Below are 19,616 nucleotides of genomic sequence, written 5' to 3'. Positions count from 1 at the left end.
ATCCTATGCCTGATAAACAGACCCAAGTAGCTTCAGAAGCTTGTGCTGTTAACATCATTGCTTTTTGTTAGCCATTAAAAATGTTGTATACAAGATTATTTTCTTTCTCGTACTGAGAGCAATGATATTTTGTTCTACCGGCTAACACAGTACCAAACATTTTTCTTTTTAGAATATAACAATATAACAACCCATTCAGCTTTTGGGATTTTACTGCTGCTGTGGGACTTATGGACCTTAGCTTAAGTGATTTTCATTTTTCCTCCTCAAGACTGGTGTGAATAAGTGAAGCGCTCCAACTTTTCACTATCTCAGCATACAAGAATGGCAGGCAATACCATTAGAAATATAATTCTACAAAGGGTGCAAAGTAGTGGGGTAGCAAATTAGCCTTCTAGCCACTGAATGCATAGGAAGTAAGTTGGTGGTATGACCCGGCCCAGTAAAATTTAGGTTTTTGTTAGCTTCGTATTCCATATGAACACTAGCAGTCACTGTTTTTTTCCACAATTACATATAAAGTGATAACTTACACATGGATACAATGCAATTCTTTCACCATCCTCAGACCAAGGACCAGTCATTGCTTAAAAAACAATGACTAATTTTATTTATATAAAATATCTAAACTGAAGAATGTGAAGCTAAAAAAGCTGAATCTTTAAAAGGAATACTTGGAACAGCAACAACATAAGCTATAAAGAAAAAGAGGGGTGAGTTACATAAAATATTTTTATTGAGATGCTATGACCCAAAACCATAAAGGAAATAGGTCCCCTTTATCAATATGCAAACACTGATTGATAGTCAGATTCGCAATCTTTTCTCAGATTACAGTAAAACAAATAATAATCGAAAAGACCAGCCAAAACATTGAAATGTTCATCTATTGGGTTACCTGAGAAGCATCTTGAGGGAACACAGAATCGAAGGCAAACATCTTTGGAGCAGCAACAACAACTCTTCTGTGGCCTGACACGGATGGACCACAAGTAGTTGGATCATAAAGAGTAATTTGTTTTTTCCGAGGGTCAACTTTTAAAAAGGACATGGACTCAGATGTATCGTGGCTTCCTTGGGAAGGACAAATCCTAACCATGACTTTCACCTGAAAGAAATATCAACCACAATGCTTGAGAAGGGAGTTGTAGTAATGAATAGGCTTCAACATCATTTTCTAGCATAAGGCTTAAATGGCACAAAATCATGTATATAAAAGTAAAAATTTATTTGCTTGTTGTTTATAGGCTCCTACATGCCTTGATGGGTCTCAATCAAACTTGGTATACATACTTTTCATAATCCAACTTAGAACACCCGGGGAAGGGGTCAACTGTTTGCTACTCAAAGCAACCAATCACCAAGCAGCTTAAGGAATGAGGATTGGTTGCTATATGCAAAAAATGTTTTTTTAACAGTGTTTCAATAAATGAAGTCTATTGTATAATCTATGGTAAAATAAGATGCTTTGTGATGCAATGTGGTGAATAATTTAGATGTGTGGTGAATCCAGAATCCCTCTGAATCAACGGAAATCCATTGGACAAGCCCAGCCAAAAAGAAAGAAAAAAAATTACTGTGAGTGAGACAAGTGAGTAATGTGACCAACAATTTAAAAAGGAGCAGGAGCCAGGACATCAAGGGCTGCAGAGACCTCGGAACAGCATCAGGTCCAAAATCAAAAACAGAGGGGAAGAACCCGGAGATCAAGAGCATCAGAAACCATGGAACAGCATGATGTCTAACTATAAGTATTGTGGGAAAGAGCCAGGACATCAGTGGCTGCAGAGACCTCTGGTCAGCATCAGGCTCCAAATTCAAAAAGAGAAAGACGGAGCCAGTGCACCAAGGACAGCAAAGCTAAATAGGCAGCGCCAGATCTATAAGTGCTATATAGTGCTAATTAATGATGAAATCCAGAGGAAGGGTGGATTCTTATGAAAGAAACATTAAAAATATTCTCCAGATCCAAATTATATGACTACTTGTTGGAGCTTCAAATGATTATGTGCAGATATTAATGACTTCTTTTTGAAGGTGGGGGTTAAATAATATCCTCAAGTACATAACCTACTGTATACCTATGAGTAAAATGGGGTCTTTAGGGATTAAACTGGGTTCTAGCAAAGTACTGTATGGGCTGCACACTCAATCAAGTACCATATGGATCCCACCTGGCTTACAAAGTATAGTCTGACTTGGACAATTTTATAGAATTAATCATTATAGAAATTGTAATTTGTAAGGTCAGACATAGCCTGCGATTTCACAAGTCGCCTGGAGCCCAAGTACCGAATTCTGCACGTTACAAAAGGACTTTATAATCCGGAAGGAAGAAAGAGATGTTGAAACTGCATTGCTGCATGTGGTTAGGAAAATGAATGAACAGAAACTCTCAAGTGTATATTAAAGAAGGAGGTTTATGCAGCAGCGGTGACAGAAGGTATTCCACCTCCACCTGATTTCCATCTACTTGGGAATGATTTTCTATAGCACTCACATATAAGTAGCCAATTATTTTCTCACTTGCTATAGTCACTAAAAAGTATTATGTGAACTGAATCTGAAGTGGGAAAAAATGTGATAGACAGACTTAATAACAATGCTATAGAGTGCTGTCATCGCCATACCCTGCAAAGATAGTATGCTGTATAATGGTTATATGGGATCAGAACAATATGGCTGGTTTCTTCAAAAAACAGTGCTATCCCTAGATTACATCTCAGCCCTGTTCACTTCAATGGAGTTGAGCTGCAATACCCCATAAGACCAATGGACAGTGTTGCTGGAAAAAAAGCAGCTATGTGTTTCTAATCCTGTATTACCCCTTTAAGTAACTTGAGTGCTCAACTAATACCGAAGTACAGTGACCAAATAACACCTTACATAGTGTAATCTAATAATAGTGCTATACAATGTCTATATAATACAGCTCTACATTTAATAAGATTCACGGCGCTTACAAGATTCAGGTGGCAAGCTATCGGAGAAAGGTTAGATAGATAGATTAGATGGACAGATCGATGTGAAGGGTGAAAAGCAAAAAATATCCTTCCATCCTGTTGTATTTCACATGCCACAATCATTTGGCTGGATGTATAATAAGTGCAGAGACTCTCCGCATACTCCTTGCCTAGGGGCTTAACCTCTGGCAACACAGCAAATGAGAAAAAGAAAAGCGAGGGGGAAGGAAACAGGACAAAGCAAACAAAGAATAAGTAGACAGTGATTATCTATAATGATTATTACCAGGGTGTGAATACTTTATTTCGTCCAGTTTAATTCCACTCTTGTATAACCCCTGCAGCACCAACATGTTGCCTCAATATAATATTCTTGATTTTTATACATTTTTCCTTTTTTTTCCCCTGTTTCAGTTTTTATTATAACAAGTAGGAATTTTTTTTAATTGATATTTAAAAATTCTCACAGATTGCAAAATAATTTGTACATCAATCAATAAATCACAGTATGGCGGGGGTTTAAATGAATAGCACACATATACTCACTTTTATATATGCTAATTTTTCCTGACTAGTATACACCAGAGACTGTATTCTCATATCTCTTGCATTTTATGACTTTGTTGCGCAGGCACCAAAATCCATCTCAAGTATCTTCCATATACATTAATTACTTGCTCTATACATGAAGAAACCCAGTTCCCCCCCCCCCCCCAGCAGCCCATCTGCTGCCTTTTAATATATGCAGAATTAAGCTCCACGGTTGCGTGAGCTGGTTTTACATAAGAGTACTTAATGTGGAAGGTCACAGGTCTAAAGGTGCACTTCAAGCCGATACTTCCACTTTGTTCAGAAACCATGTAACATGTTGATAGAAACACAACGGCCAAAGGGTTTGTCATTTCTATAAAACCAGGTTTTAGTATAGAATGAATGACCACAGTTTAAAGGGGACCTGTCATGTCCGCTAGCAGCACCATAACTTATGGCACTGTAGGGTGACTGGTTCCCTTTAAATAGGTCTAAACTCTGATCTAATTCATTTCTAAACCTAATCTAAAATGACATGGTGTTAAAATGTGGAGATTCACTTTAACTAGAGATGAGCGAGCATACTCGCTAAGGACAATTACTCGAGCAAGCATTGTCCTTAGCGAGTACCTGCCCGCTCGAAAAGATTCGGCTGCCGGTGTCGGGCGGGGAGCAACGGGGGAGAGCGTGGAGGAACGGTGGGGAGATCTCTCTCTCTTTCCTTCTTCCCCCCCCCCCCCTGCTCCACCCTGCTCACCGCCACAACTCACCGCTCACCCGCGCCGGCAGACGAATCTTTTCTTTTGAGCAGGCAGGTACTCACTAAGGGCAATGCTCGCTCGAGTAATTGTCCTTAGCGAGTATGCCCGCTCATCTCTAACTTTAACCCATTTAGGACCAAGTATTATATATATGGTGCTTGGTCTTGGGCTTTAATCCTGCACCATAGTAAATATATGGCACAAGTTTAAAATCTCTGTTCCTGCAAGATAGCCAAGGATCTGGAAGAGAAGATAGAAACAGTTCATATGTAGAGAGCAGAGAAAGCAACAGTGCCATTTCCTCTATTGGACCTGCCGATCATGTGATAGCTGGGAGCCCCTTCCCCCACATCCTCACTATGACAAAGCTGCTGGGTCCTAGCAAACCCAAATCAGCTCTGCCAGTGACTATTGTCACAGTAGGGAGATAGTCTCCCCTGTAACTGGGGCTCCTATGAATGCCCTAGTTACAGTAAAAAACTGAAATAAAAAAAATATAAATACATGAACGTTTCCCAGAGATCTTATATGACATTATGAGGGACATAGATGTTAAAAGAAAACTACAAAAATTATTGAACAAAACAACTATCTCCCATGCCAAACTAAACCGTCACCATAGTTGCCCTTTGATCCAAGACTATACAATTTATATAGGAAAACATCTGAAACAAAATAGGGAACCCACTACTGTACTTTAGCTTAAAAAGGAACTTATTTCAAAACTAAAGAACTATACATTTAATTATTTTTTTAACATTTTGTATGCATTACACCTAATGAAAAAAAAAAACAATAAAAAAGGTATTAAAAAACAGCTGTGTATGTGAAAAAAACCACAGCAAAAATAATTTTGGCAGCCCAAAAGTGAAATTGGGCCATAAAGCAACCACATACGTAAAATCGTTAAAACGTGCCAAGATGCCCACCAGCTTTCTCAGTGCCCTGTTCTTACACTTTCCCCCATCAGGGAGTGCTTCTTATGGGCATCAGCCATGAACATCATCAAAGGGGCAGAGCCTCCACTGAAGCCCCCCTGGGGAATTCAATAACCTGGCACTGTTGAGCGCTGATAACATTGCATTGCGTGCTCTTACTGTCTCCCCTCCCCGAATGTGGCTGCAGATAGTGGAGGGGAGCCCAAATAGGAACACCACTGCGATCTTTTGACCTATCTTTCTCCTCGCTCCCCCTCCCGCCAGGTGTTGGACTTAAAGGGGTTGTCCCGCGCCGAAACGGGTTTTTTTTTTTTTTAAACCCCCCCCCCGTTCGGCGCGAGACAACCCCGATGCAGGGGTTAAAAAAACCACCCGCACAGCGCTTACCTGAATCCCGGCGGTCCGGCGTCTTCATACTCACCTGCTGAAGATGGCCGCCGGGATCCTCTGTCTTCATGGACCGCAGGGCTTCTGTGCGGTCCATTGCCGATTCCAGCCTCCTGATTGGCTGGAATCGGCACGTGACGGGGCGGAGCTACACGGAGCTACACGGAGCCCCATAGAGAAGAGGAGAAGACCCGGACTGCGCAAGCGCGGCTAATTTGGCCATCGGAGGGCGAAAATTAGTCGGCACCATGGAGACGAGGACGCCAGCAACGGAGCAGGTAAGTATAAAACTTTTTATAACTTCTGTATGGCTCATAATTAATGCACAATGTACATTACAAAGTGCATTATTATGGCCATGCAGAAGTGTATAGACCCACTTGCTGCCTCGGGACAACCCCTTTAAGGAGGCAGGGCCTATCAGCAAGTCATTGGCAGCTGAGCATGAGAGGCTGTCAGAGCCGCTAGTAAGGAGGAAAGGGGTACCCCTACCCCGTCAAACATACACTGACTAAATACTGACCTGAGGTCTTATTCAGATGTCCTTAGTGTATAATAATAATGGCCCACCACCACAATATACAATCTAAAGAACCACATGATTCAATGTGAACGTTATATATGGCTTGAAATCCCCTTTAATGTTGTTTGCAGTTACCTGTACCACATTCATTAATTGATGTTTAAAAGCACTGTTTTCATCCGTTAATTAACTCGGCTTAAGGTAATTGCCACAGTAAATTAAGTGGTAGATTCCGGAGAAGAGTGTTATGTAACAGGCGGAAAGGATTATCTTGAAGCCTCTTCAGAGCAGTGAAAATATTTATCGTAAAATATTGTGGAAAAATAGATTTGGAATGTATTACGCCTCTAAGGCCATCTGTTTGTGGTCAAACTCACCCGGGCTGTGCGACTCAAACGATGTCATATATTACATACTTGAGATATACAGTATATTTCATATATAGGGAGTACATATATAAAGGGGTGTGAGCACTCCCCTCATACAGTTCGCATATGAGCCCATGTGCTGCTCGTTAAACCCATTCTCTCCGGTCGAGAACCCAGCAGGGAGGGGGGAACAATGAGAGCCAAGGTACTTTGGTTGCCATGTTTATTATTAATGCTATATACATGTGCCATATATGATGTAAGGACGCAGCTGAACACCTATATTGCTTCAAGAAAAACGTGACATAGCCTGGGGCAGACCTAGATGTATGGTTTATGTGTGGTCTATGACATCGTGCTTCCCGGTGGTGAGACGTTACCCCAACGGGGAAGGGGGAGGTTTAGGTCTAAGCTACATGTAACACATCTGACATGAGCAGGTAAATTACTGCGCCTTTTTTGGGAAAGCGATGTAACAAACGGTAAGTGCCATCTTATGTTGTGATACAACAGTTGTAATGCAACGCCCAAGTAGTTGAGCCTTCCCATGGAGTGGTATACCAGCTAACTTCTGTTTTAGTAGGCTGTGGTTTGAGAAACATGCAGCCTCAGCCTTCGTCCTGTCACTGCCGCGTCATAGCACCAACCACCTGTTGCCCAAACATATTTTTTAATGCCTTTCTCTCAATTCTTTGAGGATGTCTTCATTAATATACAATTATATATTGCCATTATAACATTGCTGGAAGGTATTCAAATAACAGTATACAATTAATGAAGTAGAGTATGCAACTGCATCTTGTACAACTGCGTTTCCACAACCATTAGCATCAGTGGCACTCCTTTCTATACCGATACATATGTGCATCTGCACTTTTTGTGTATTCTTCTTAAAATGGACTCTAAGCACCTCTATATGTGACTGCTGGAACTGTTTTCTCCCCACCCCTGCAACAAGTTCATTTCTGAGATATTTGCATGGGGATAATGTAATACATTTGTTAGATTTCTAAGAACTCCAACCTCATTTACAGTATGTCCTAAGTGACCGGCAAAATTACAGACTGCCTGCTTTTCAATACAGGTACAGTCCTTAAAAAGGCAGCCTCCATTGGGAAGGCCCTTTATAATATTAACAAGGAAACTTCTAGGATTTTTCGAGGAAGTGACACTTGCTTGTAAGAACATGCCCCTTGATTATGGCAGAACAAGCTAAGTATGAGCCCCCTGTAATTACAAGTGTTCCCAGGAGGGAAGGTGGCGAATTTATTTCCTCGGCAACATGGAAAATACTATATTGTTGCAGCCTTGTTTGCATTAGACAGGGTATTGCTCTGTGCTGCAAGATTTCCCAATTCAAGAGAATTTTTATAATCCTTTCCATAACAATATCAACCCAGTGCCATGTATGATCTCCGGTGATGAAGACAATATAGAGTTTTTTTTCGCCTAATTAAAGGGATTCTCCTTTGTTCAAGACCCCATCTATTTGTATGGATGGTAGCTACAAAAATCATCAATAGTTATGAATTCTTGGGCCATCTCATCCGGTCAGACATCTAAAATCTTGGTTCCCAGAAGGACTTGTGACCCACCTTTCCTATAAAATATACCTATTATTAGTATTGAGCTAACCGAACCAGTAGAACCCTGTTTCAGATTGAGCTTTGCTAAAAGTTGCTAAAAACCTGGACTGAGCTTTTAGCAAAGATCTACCCGAAACTGAGTTCTACTAGAATTGTTAAACAGGGCTTTTATGACTCTTAAACAATGTTATACACCAGTTTCATGGGTTTTGGTGAACTTCTGCTTCAATTCAAACTAATTCAGACCAAATCAAACTTTTTGCAAAAGTTTCATGAACCAGCCATACCAAACTTTTTGAAACTTTGCTCATCACTAATGCATAGTTTTGCAATAATATATCCCCTGCTCCCATACGGATGTGTACACATTTGACATTTCAGAGTCTGGGAAAGCTGGGTTACCATCTCTGTGGGAGTTATAATGACTGGTGGCCAAATTGGTTGACAGTTTTCCAAGCAGTATATGGTTGCTAGTCAGAATTTTTGGATTAAGTGAAAGTCTCAAAGGCTACAGTAGTTGTGATTTTGCAATGCAGTGTTATATAAAATGCAGGCAATTGAACAATGCAAAACAGGCTTTTCAACCTTAATCATTTGCTGAAAATGTCCCAAAAAATGGCAGAACGAGGAAACCTATAGCCAAAAACTGACTTATAATTACTTAGTCTGCATAGTTGCTAACGGTACATTGATATTACAGTTTTTACAGATAAAAAATCATCACATCTGTGCAACCTTAGGCCTTAGTCAGACGGGCGTTTTTTCGTGCGATTTGCGGATCGCATGACGGATGCGCATCCGCAAATCGCGTGACCGGTGCGCGCAAGTCGCCCGAAAATCGCCCGAAAATCTGCTCCTAGCCGCGTTTCATTAGAAACGGGCCGGAGCTGTCCAGCGCATTGCATTCAATGGAGACGGCAATACAGCCGTCTCCATTGAAAGCAATGCGCTGCGGGCGAGCCCGGGATGAATTGTCGGTAAGGGCTTAAATATATAAGCCCTTCCCTGCAATCTATCCTAAAATGTGTAAAAATAAAAAAAAATTGTATACTCACCTTCTGCCGGCAGCCGGAGCTCCGAGCGGCCGTCCTGCAGTGGGTGTGAAGGGGGTGTGAGTCAGACCTGCCCCCTGATTGGCTCAGCGCTGAGCCAATCAGAGGCATGCCTCACTCACACCCATTCATGAATTCATGAATGGATGTGAGTCAGACCTGCCCCTGATTGGCTCAGCGCTGAGAGGCAGCAGTCACTCACCCATTCATGAATTCATGAATGGGTGTGTGAGTGAAACCGGCCTCTGATTGGTCAGGGCTGTGACCAATCAGAGGCAGATCATTCAGCAGGCGGGGATTTTAAAGCCCCGCCGGCTGAATAGTGCCAAGAAGCAGTTCAGGAGAACCGACAGCGGCCGCGGCTGGACTCCGACTGCAGCGGAAAGGTGAGTATACAATTTTTTTTTATTTTAACACATTTTAGGATGAATTGCAGGGAAGGGTTTATATATTTAACCCCTTCCCGACAATTCACCCCGCGCACGCCGGCAGCCCATTGCTTTCAATGGAGCGGCTGTATTGCCGCTCCATTGAATTCAATGGGCAAACATCGTTCTTCTCTGCCACAGCTGTTACAGCTGTGGCAGAGAAGAATGATTTCTCTTCTATATGTTCTCAATGGGGTCGGCGCTGCTGCCGCCGGCCCCATTGAGCGCATATACAGAAGAGAACAGGAATCGCAGATCGCAGATAGGTGCGATCTGCGATTTTTTGTTCTATAATTTATCGGACGAGCGCATAAAAAGCGCTCATGTGTCCGATACCATTGCAAAGCAATGGTTTTAAAAAAATCGCCGGACGCATGCGCATGCGCAAATCGCGGCTAAAAACGCCTGTCTGACTAAGGCCTTAGTGCAGTAGTCTGGAGATGAGCCTTGCATAAACAAAGGCTTCATGCACGCGGGTGGATTTGCATTTCGAAATCCGGAGCAGGTGTCCGCCTCCAGATTCTGCAGCAAATACTGCCCATAGCATGCAATGGAAAAGTGATTCTTCATGCACCCGAGTGGAAAACAATTGCGGTTTCCGCTCACGGATAAATAATATCATAGTATGCTTCATTTTTGAGTGGATTATTGGCGGATGGCTTCCATTGAAGTCAATGGAAGCCATACGATCCGCGGCCCTTCCGCAACTGACATAGCAGAAAGGTCGCGGATTCCACGTTTTCTCTTGGCGATGACGCGGGAAAAGCAGGAGTATTTTTAAAAATCTGTACCGCGCAAGTTTGAAAGTGAGCCGCGTGGACCACCCGCAGTATACAGAAGAGAAAAAGAAAGCAGGTACACACAGACGCTGCTGCTGCCAGGAACGGATTCCGCATGTGGAATCTGACCCGTCCGTGTGCAGGCGGCCTAATAGTGTGCATTCACTACAGACTTTCCACAGCAGAAAATCCACATCTAAAATAGTGTGACTTTTGCTGCAGATTTGTTATGGGTGTCAACCTTTGCATGTCAACAGTTGAAGGCCTCATGTCCACTAGCTAAATGGAATTGCGGATTCCGCAGCGGATTTTGCCCATAGGGAATCATTGGCCATCCGCGTTTCATTAAATTGATTTTTGCACCCGCGGATGTCATTTTAAAAGAATTGCGTTTTTCACGCGCAGGAGAAAAATGCGGCATGCTCCATTCTGCCGCGGATTCTGTGCGGATCGGCAACATTACTATCACATTGATAGCAATGTGTGCGAATATCTGCATGCAAAAAAAAATACCATTTAAAGCAAATCCGCGCAAAATCCGTGGCCGATTCTGCGCGGATTGTATTTTTCAAGTGGACATGAGGCCGAAATCTTTTGTAAAATTTGCAGCATAAATTAACATGCTGCTGATATTAAATTTTGCACAAATTTTTTCTGTTCCACGTGGATAAGATTTTGTAAATCTCTCCCATATGGTTTGTACTGTAAATTCCACAAATTCTCCACAGCAAATTCCGCTGTGGAAATCCTGCAACATTTACGGCTTATGTAAAGGCACGCTCAAACTGCTGGACAATCTAGTGATATTCAAGGCTTATTTCATTCCTCTATTTTCATATGCATCTAGCCCAGCACCACATCATGCTCCCTCTATGTAAAGGCAGCACACAATCAAGGGTGCTAACATTAAATCAGGGTCACTGGTCATATTGAAGGGCCATAATAGAGGAGCTTGTTCCTTTATATAAGCACTGACGTGACTATGCTATTGCAGACCTCATTTCAGACAGAATAACAGACTCTGTCACTCAGTTGCTTTGGCATGAAACACAGAATGCATGATAAACCCCCTGTCAGACTCCCTTTCCATGTAGGTCTGTCTAAAGAGAAAATCCATGCGCCACAAACTAAGCAACAGCTATGAGCTGAAATAACGTCCACCACAATTTACGCCAGTTTCGGGTGTAAATTATAGTAAATCTGTTGGGTTGCGGGTAGCAAAGCCCACTTTTGAAAGTAGCTAGTATGGTGTAAAAGTAAAAAAAAAGTGTCTACAGATACATAGTAAGGAATCACAGAGACTCCATGTACAAGTGTGCGGTGCCTTTGCAAGGTGCGGTTGAATAAAATGCCAGACTAATAGAGATGAGCGAACCTACTCGTTTCGAGTAATTACTCGATCGAGCACCACAATTTTCGAGTACTTCCGTACTTGGGTGAAAAGATTCGGGGGGTGCCGAGGGGCGGGGGGAGGTGTGGCTGAGCGGGGGGTAGCAGCGGGGAACAGGGGGGAGCCCTCTCTCTCTCCCTCTCTCCCTCTCCCCCCCACTCCCCGCTGCAACCCCCCACTCACCCACGGCGCCCCCCGAATCTTTTCGCCCGAGTGCAGAAGTACTCGAAAATCGCGGCGCTCGGGCAAAAAAGGGGCTTGGCCGAGTAGGTTCGCTCATCTCTACAGACTAAACCATTAAACAGAACAATATGAGAGAAGGACAAGGGGGAGAGGCTTGCTGCTGGCAAGGCTATACTGTATTCTATCGGGTGCTATGTATGTATGGAGTCACTTCTCCCTAAAAGTACATATGGAATGTGTCACAACTTTTATCCGCAACCATATGCATTAAGGGCTTCTTCAGATGACCGAATTTGCACGTGTTTTTTTGGCACACATAAAATATACGCAAGCAATGCTCAGAGAATAGAACCTATTCATGCCATGTTTTGCGTGCGCATTTCGGACGTGTGCAAAAAAAAAGTCCCTGCTCAATTTTCTTGTCTATTTGTACACCAAGAGCCCCATAGAAGTCCATGGGAGGTGCTCCAATATGCACTCAGTATGCGTAAATGCGAAATGCGTAAATGTGAAATTCCACTGAAAAAAAGAAGAAATCTTGACCACAATAGCCTTTTAAATCACGGAAGGGGTGTTTCGCCTGCACATGTGAACTGGACTTGCGTGCGCCAAAAATGATAGTACTATTCACCGATATGTGCACAAATCTGCCTCGTCAACCCTTGTTCACTGCACAAATATGTTGCGCTGAGACTAATATATTTGCGCATATGCTCGTCTGAAACCGCCCTGAAGGTGAAATCCACCATAGCATATTATATGTCACACAGACCTATCAAATACTGCCTCAGATGGGCTCAGGCACTTTGCATTACACTACCCTTACTTTGGTATGGTAAGGTCTAAGCTGATGGACAATGATGGCATCTACTGACATCTCCAGTTGTGTAGCATGTCAAAAAAGAAGTATTACAGCAAATTTTCCTTTTGTGTGCTATGAAAAAAAAATCCCATTGAAAGAAAAGCTATTTTTGATACCTTTTTTTGTTTAGAAAAAGGGGAAAAAAATGGTATGCTGCTGAAAGTAAAGAGAAAAAACACAAAAAAATATTCTGAAAGATCAGCGCTTATTTGTCTACAAGAATAACAATTTGGACGGCGCGTCTAATAAGGTTCTCTTTGTGTAGGATACATTCTTTTCCCATTCATCTGAAGCACATTAGAAAAGCTTTCATAGAAAGTCACATTACCCCTTCCTTACGCGTTAGCACTGCAGAATATACTGCCTAATAGAGTACAATGCTCTCTTTCCGCTGCGGTAGTGATATGAATTGGAAAAGGCAGTCCTAGAAACTAAGTGAGCCTTAAAATAAATGAAATTGCTGCTTCAAAAGTGTATGTGCATTGTTGGTGACAGATTCAAGGCTGAACGTCTATAAAAGCCTCATGAATTTCGTCTGGCTCACCTCTTTCTCTATGCAGACTGTGGTGGGTTTTTTTTTTCAACCTTGAAATATTTCAGAGGTGTACAGTTAAAAGTCATTCAAACCATGTGGTGAACAAGAATAATTAAAATTCATTCTTACTTGGCTCAGTTTGTCATTGAGGGTCACACAGTTGTATTTGGAGACTGTCATTCTATGTGGCCCTCAATGAGGTCCGAATGCAGAATGCCAGCACAGAGAATGGGTGCCATCTTGGATTCTGAGCTTGGCGCGTATCTCCACACCGCTCTGTTCAGCAAGTCACAAGTGACGGCACAGATCTAACAGCCATGCCCAGTCACCCTAGCCAACCTCCAAGGTAGAAAGCTCGATGGTAGGGGAGAAACACTATCATAGTGAATAGAGCTCCATAGCCATGTTAAGGAGTAGTTAAATTTAGCACACATTCACATGGACGTATGAAGTTTTGGTATTAGATGTACGCAGTGTTTTCACAGATCGAAAACGTGCGTATTTGCAGCGTATTCGATTTTATTTATTTTGTACAGGCATTCACTGCGTTTTTCATATGCAAAAAAAAAAAAAAAAATGCGAGACGGTCCCATTGATCCCTCATGCCTTCGTGTATAATTGTGTAGTGTAGGCAAGTATCATGCTTATTCACAACATTTTTAGGCAATCCCATCAACTTCAATGGGAAATTTTGGTCTCCGTAATATGGGCAAAAATAGGACATGCTCTGATGCAGGATTCTGATAGAATAGGAGATAGTCACCAGATGTGAGTGAGATATGCAACATTTTGAATTTGACAACTTTCTATAAATTTATAGCATTCGAGGCAGGTAAAAGAATTGACCATAAGTTGGGTTTCATAGTTCAAGATTCGAGTCTCATCATTTCAGTCATTGAATTGAAGTCTTTTTCCCAAGTAACAACTCAAGATGTTGTTCTGTTTGAATTGGACCAATGGACCATACAACACAACAACGTTCTTATAAGGACTCCCTTAGTTCAGGAGAATGTTCTACTAGAATGCTCTGGAGCCAATGCTCTCAAATATTAAATGACCACACCTATGACCATTTCCTGAGCTTGCGGTGCAACCATTCCCAACATTTCAATGCTGGTCGTTGGCTTCAAAAAGACTGAATTTTGCCCACTTTTCTACATTATGGAATGAGAGCATCAACCACTTGTGACAATGCTCCATCACAGTAGATGGTTTCACCAAAATCGGATTATACGTATCAGAAAAGGGGCACATGCCTAAAGACCCTCCAATGCACACTCTCCTTGACAAGGCCTGTTGTTGTGATCTAGTTGTTAAAATTATATCAGGAGAAACAGAACTCCAGGTCACTCAAGGGAGCCTTCATGAACTTACACCTCTCAGTTGCAATTAGTTTGATAGACTCTGAGTCTCAAAGGTGGGATTGGGGGCCCTTTCAAAGGTTTTGTCCAGGGGCCTCCAGCAACCTTATTCAAGTCTTAGAATTCTGACCATTAATGAAAGCTAACGAAGGCACATTTTACATCCCTTTAAATATAATATAGCAGAGTGAAATGGATACCCACGGAAATGTTCAACTTCCTATGTGCATGCACTGAGCCTCTTTGCTGAGATTAGTTGATGGATCTGTAAGGTTATAGACAGTCTATTTATTCCATACATTCAGTGTATAATTGCAGCTTTCTAAGCTAAATAATGCTAACCGAGTCGAGATAAATGGGACCATCAACTCTCCTTTCATTGCTCTCACGCTTATTATTAGATTACGGTGCCTGAGCAAGAAGGAAGAAAATTCTATATTGATCTCGACCTTTACTCATCATTTCCATCAGCCCGGCTCCCTCCAGCAACTAGAGTATAGACATTCTGAGTACACATCTGTAATGTCAGCTTTTTAGATGTTCCTATGGATGTAGTAAATGCAGAGATCCCACCATATAAAAAACTCTGAAAACACAAAGTCAATGCACCAAGGTCAGCAGCATTATTCTAACGAGAGCTTTCAAGGGAGAAGGGAAAAATCGTAGCCTCTGTCAGTCGTGTTTAACTGTTTGAGAGCCAGAAGGTTTGTCAGACCTAAGTCTATTAACTATAAAGGGTTGAATGTGAACACGATCTACAACAAATTCTGCCCTCCAGTCGGGGATGAACCTAACCTCTCTGCTGCCTGCGGCGAACTAAAGAAAGGCATCCCCCCCATTCATGGGCACATTTACCATAAGGCGAGTTGCGCCACTCAGTTCTACCTTGCAGGGAGGGGAGCAACGTGACAGCCAGGTCTTAAAACAGTGTGAAGTGCTTGTAAGCAACAGTACATGTACATCCCAGAGTTCTGGGGCGATTATGAAGTAGGCCTGGGAGCTGACACCAGGCAAAAATGGTGCCGTTTGACAGTTTACAATGCTGCTGTCAATGTTGATTGTTACATGTAAACTTTTGGCCAGAGGTGCCCACTCCGGCATCCCACCAGCCTCTTGAGATGTGATCATGGGTGCAAATGGATGTCATTGCAACCCTGAGCTTAGCAAAGTCTATGTATTGCCAGTAGCAGGGTTTTCCAGACTAACACTAAAACTACAATGTACTGCAATATAGTAGTATTGCAGGATATCGGCGAAGTGATCAAGTAATTGCAAGTTCAAACAAAAATGTGTATGCCGGCATAATGTACTGCATAGAACTGCATGCTCATGCAGGTGGTCATGCGCAGTACAGCTTTCTTTTTTCGTTTGTTAGTATTTCCCACACCAGTCGCTTAGCAATGACTGGGTACCCGCAGCTCATATGCAATGTAATTGCATATGGGCTGTGGGTATATCTGCAACAATAGAGAACAATGGGTTTGATGTTGCGGATATCCTGGTAAAATAGAACATGCTGCAAACGGATTACGCAATTCCAGAATTGAGCAGAATTATGTAATCCCATGTATTTGATTGAACAGTGTTTTACCACGGATCATACAATCGTGGAATCCGCAATTAAAATCTGGTCATGTGAGACCGGCCTCACTTAGAGTACTGGAAAAAAACTGCTGAAGCAGACAGATGGGGCCTTCTAGCACTCTCAACTGCACACGAACAATACAGCGCAGTGCTTTCTCCTCTATCCTCCCATCATGCACTGGAGGCTATGGACAGAGGGAGAAGGATAGAAAATGAAGACAAGATGCCACAGGAAGTGGAGATATTTTTTCAAGTGGAGGGTTATGTGACACAGATAGAAAATGAAGACAGTAGCTAGACCAGGTACAGTGAACCTATTAGAGAATGACTTATTCTAATGATGTTCATTAGTTTTTAAAATGTTAGTCTGTGCCCCTTTAACTGGTGAACACATCCAAAAACCACCATCTAACGTGTCATGCATGCACATCAGAAGATCACAATGGAAGATCTAACAATTTCAGTGGAGCAAAGAAACTTCCCTGAGTCCACTCAGAGTATGCTAAGGATTTGCCATTGATCTGAATGTTCTTTTTTCTTAGAATGTTGTATTGGGAATTTCTAGTAATAGAAAGCTCTAAATGGAGCCGAAGGTGTTTGGTTATTTTATATACAATACTTGAAAATCCATGGAGCTCAGACCTCAAAGACTTTGCCACTAAGATCTGATTACAAGTTACTTTGATCTATCAGTATGTGTCTGTTGGGTAGCTTTTACCCTTTAAATAAGGAAAAGGCCAGTATATTTCTGTAAAGCGAATACCCTTCAGCAATTATATATACATTTATTCCGAAAATAACTTAATAATCGTCATAGTGAATATCATTCACATACATATACGCTAACATTTACTGTCCAGATGCGAATATAAGGCTAGGAAACTTCTACACAGTAACTAAACTATAGTACCAAACAAATGTACAGGATTAGAGATCACTGAATAGAATCGCCCCGATGACTTCACTTTTCTGCTTGGAATTGTTCTGTTACTTATTCATGCCCTCTAAAATTCCTGGCTTTACTTTAAGACGTTGTCTTCAGCTCATACATCCCAATCCCCAATGAGGCTTCTTCATTACTTTGCTGCAGCATCAATCTAATTAGGGATGTCTATGCTCAGTGCCAATATGTTCCATCCCATATAATCTAAACTGACAGATATGCATAACCCTTACAAAATTGGTTTATGGAAGATATTTCATACAAGCTGTTTATTTGCCAGCATGACCCGCAGCTGGCAGTTTTATTCACTAAGCTAAGACATGATCTTATTGTGCGCTGTCATTATGAGGACTGGGCACAGTCAGGATAAGGGGATGTGTAACTTAATAAGATTTCAATATCTATGGGTATAGGAGTTTACTCAATGCCAAAGAGGCAGCTTTGTATTTCCTCCACTGAATAACAATTGGCCAACGTAATGCAGTTAGTGAACAAAATCCACTCTCCCCAAAGATGACAATACCAATCTGTTGTCACAATAGAGAAATACATTATACAACGCACGTCCTGCATTATAACCGAGCGTAATGCACCAGTGATCAGCGGCACACTGTTACAATGCTGATTTCCGGTATTATTTATATATTTATCTTGCACGCTGCTGATATTGCTGAATTGCTGGAGAGCAAATGACATCCAATTAGTAAAAGAAGAATGTAAATTGCTTCAGAACACAAAAACATGCTTATCTTCACATGGGCAATAAAATTACACTGATAATCAGATAATAAATTGCTACAAGGAGCTACTGTACATTTAAAAGGGATAACCGATCAAGGCAACCCATTTCCTATCGGCTTACGGCTGATCATGGGGTTTAATTGTATGTTCGTATTGAACTCATGTAATACATGGCCACACCAAGTATTCCAGAGTTGGAGCCTCTTTTTACATTGGTTCCAACAAGAGATCAACCCCCATGAGGTCCATATACGCTACTAGGGAATATTGACAGGGGTTATTCTGATTGGACAATGTTTGGTAAAGGGGTTATTTCCCTTTGGACAATGCTGATCACAGAGTCCTGTTGCTATAACCCTCAAAGATCGGTGTAATCTATGGAGAAACATCTTATGCAAATTATACTTGTTACGGCACTCTGCCCCCCGAGCGCCAGGTGGGGTGCCCTGAACTTCCCGCACCCCACTGTCCCTGCCTACTTGCCTCGGCCCTGGCTAACCCCAGGCGGACAACTGGGCGGCGGTCCCTGCTCTGGCTAGGGACCTGGCGACTACCTAGATGGAACTTAACTAACGGGGGACAGAGTGCCGACAGAAGAGGCAGGTGGAACAGACCAACAGAACTTACAAGGCAAAGTCAGGCTGGAGATGGAGCTCACAGGCAAACTGGAAGGACACTGACTAGCAACTAGAGCAGACTGGGACAGACCTGACTAGAGGCTAACAGAACCAACAAGAACAAGACTGAGCAATAGGTAACTAGAAGGAGCTGACCGGCAACTAGGGACTGGCTGAGAGTAACTGCAAACAGACTGACTAGATGCAAGCAGAACCAATAACTGGCAGTGAGCTCAAATCACTGCCAGTCTTTTAACCACAAGGCTCCGCCCATGGGCGGAGAGTGGGAGGAGGCAACTCCACCCACTGCTGTATAAGAAGGACGGAGGAGTGCGGGCGGCACCCTATGGGCGGACACGCCCACGCCGCTGCCCACCGGCCGCCCCAAGCCGCTGGGAGAGCCCCGACACAGAGCTCCAGGCCGCCGACGCCGATGACGGAGCGACGCGCGCCGACCGCGGGACCCCGTGCCGCCCTGTATGGTAACAATACTCCTTCCAAAAGGAAGAGCCACCCATCTGTATGCAGACGGTTTTGGGGTTCTTGTCCCTTTTCAATATATAACTAGGTACTAGTTGGTTGGAAGAGATGCTTTCCTGTGTCGCTCTTCTTTTTGGAGTAGTGTCTGATTCGGCTACATTTTTTGTATAGAGCGTTGCCTGAAAATTCCTACTATTCTCATAATGCATGGAGCTCCCGAAGGTTGCTCCTGTAAGGGGGGGTGAACGGTGCACTGAACCACCCTTACGCAGCTACCAGCAGCTCCAGCACTGTGCATGAAGCTGCGCCTCTTCCGATTCAGGACTTGGCCAATAGGAAGAGTGGGACAGAGCAGAGATCAGCGGAGTGCCAGATCTGTAAGGCACATACAAGCATTAGAGAAGTGCCATTATCAATGCAGCATGAGGGGAATTAGGGGTTCATAGAATGTTTGTTGCATTCTGTGTGTGTAGGGAGGGGTCCTGCCCCCTTCAATTATGTCATGGCCCAGAGGAAGATGGAATGATTGGGAGAGAGGTGCTGGGGAAGAAGCAACGGAGGAACACACCACCAAAGTCCAAGCAAAAGGCACTGATGACAGTGG

At 42.7% G+C, this 19,616-nt stretch overlaps 1 protein-coding gene across 2 annotated transcripts in view; it reads right to left on the bottom strand.

The window, feature by feature from the left end:
* The window catches only part of KIF26A (kinesin family member 26A), a 133,668-nt gene that overhangs the window by 20,523 nt on the left and 93,529 nt on the right, over positions 1 to 19,616 (bottom strand). For both annotated transcript variants that reach the window (XM_066608142.1, XM_066608143.1), the window contains exon 6: positions 899 to 1,108. In XM_066608142.1, coding sequence (XP_066464239.1) covers positions 899 to 1,108 — 210 coding nt within the window. The remainder of the gene's footprint in view (positions 1 to 898; positions 1,109 to 19,616) is intronic.

Source organism: Eleutherodactylus coqui, chromosome 6 (genome assembly GCF_035609145.1).
Source record: "Eleutherodactylus coqui strain aEleCoq1 chromosome 6, aEleCoq1.hap1, whole genome shotgun sequence".
Taxonomy (NCBI): domain Eukaryota; kingdom Metazoa; phylum Chordata; class Amphibia; order Anura; family Eleutherodactylidae; genus Eleutherodactylus; species Eleutherodactylus coqui.
Note: the sequence above shows the minus strand (reverse complement) of the source record. Positions and strands in the feature narration are given on the sequence as shown.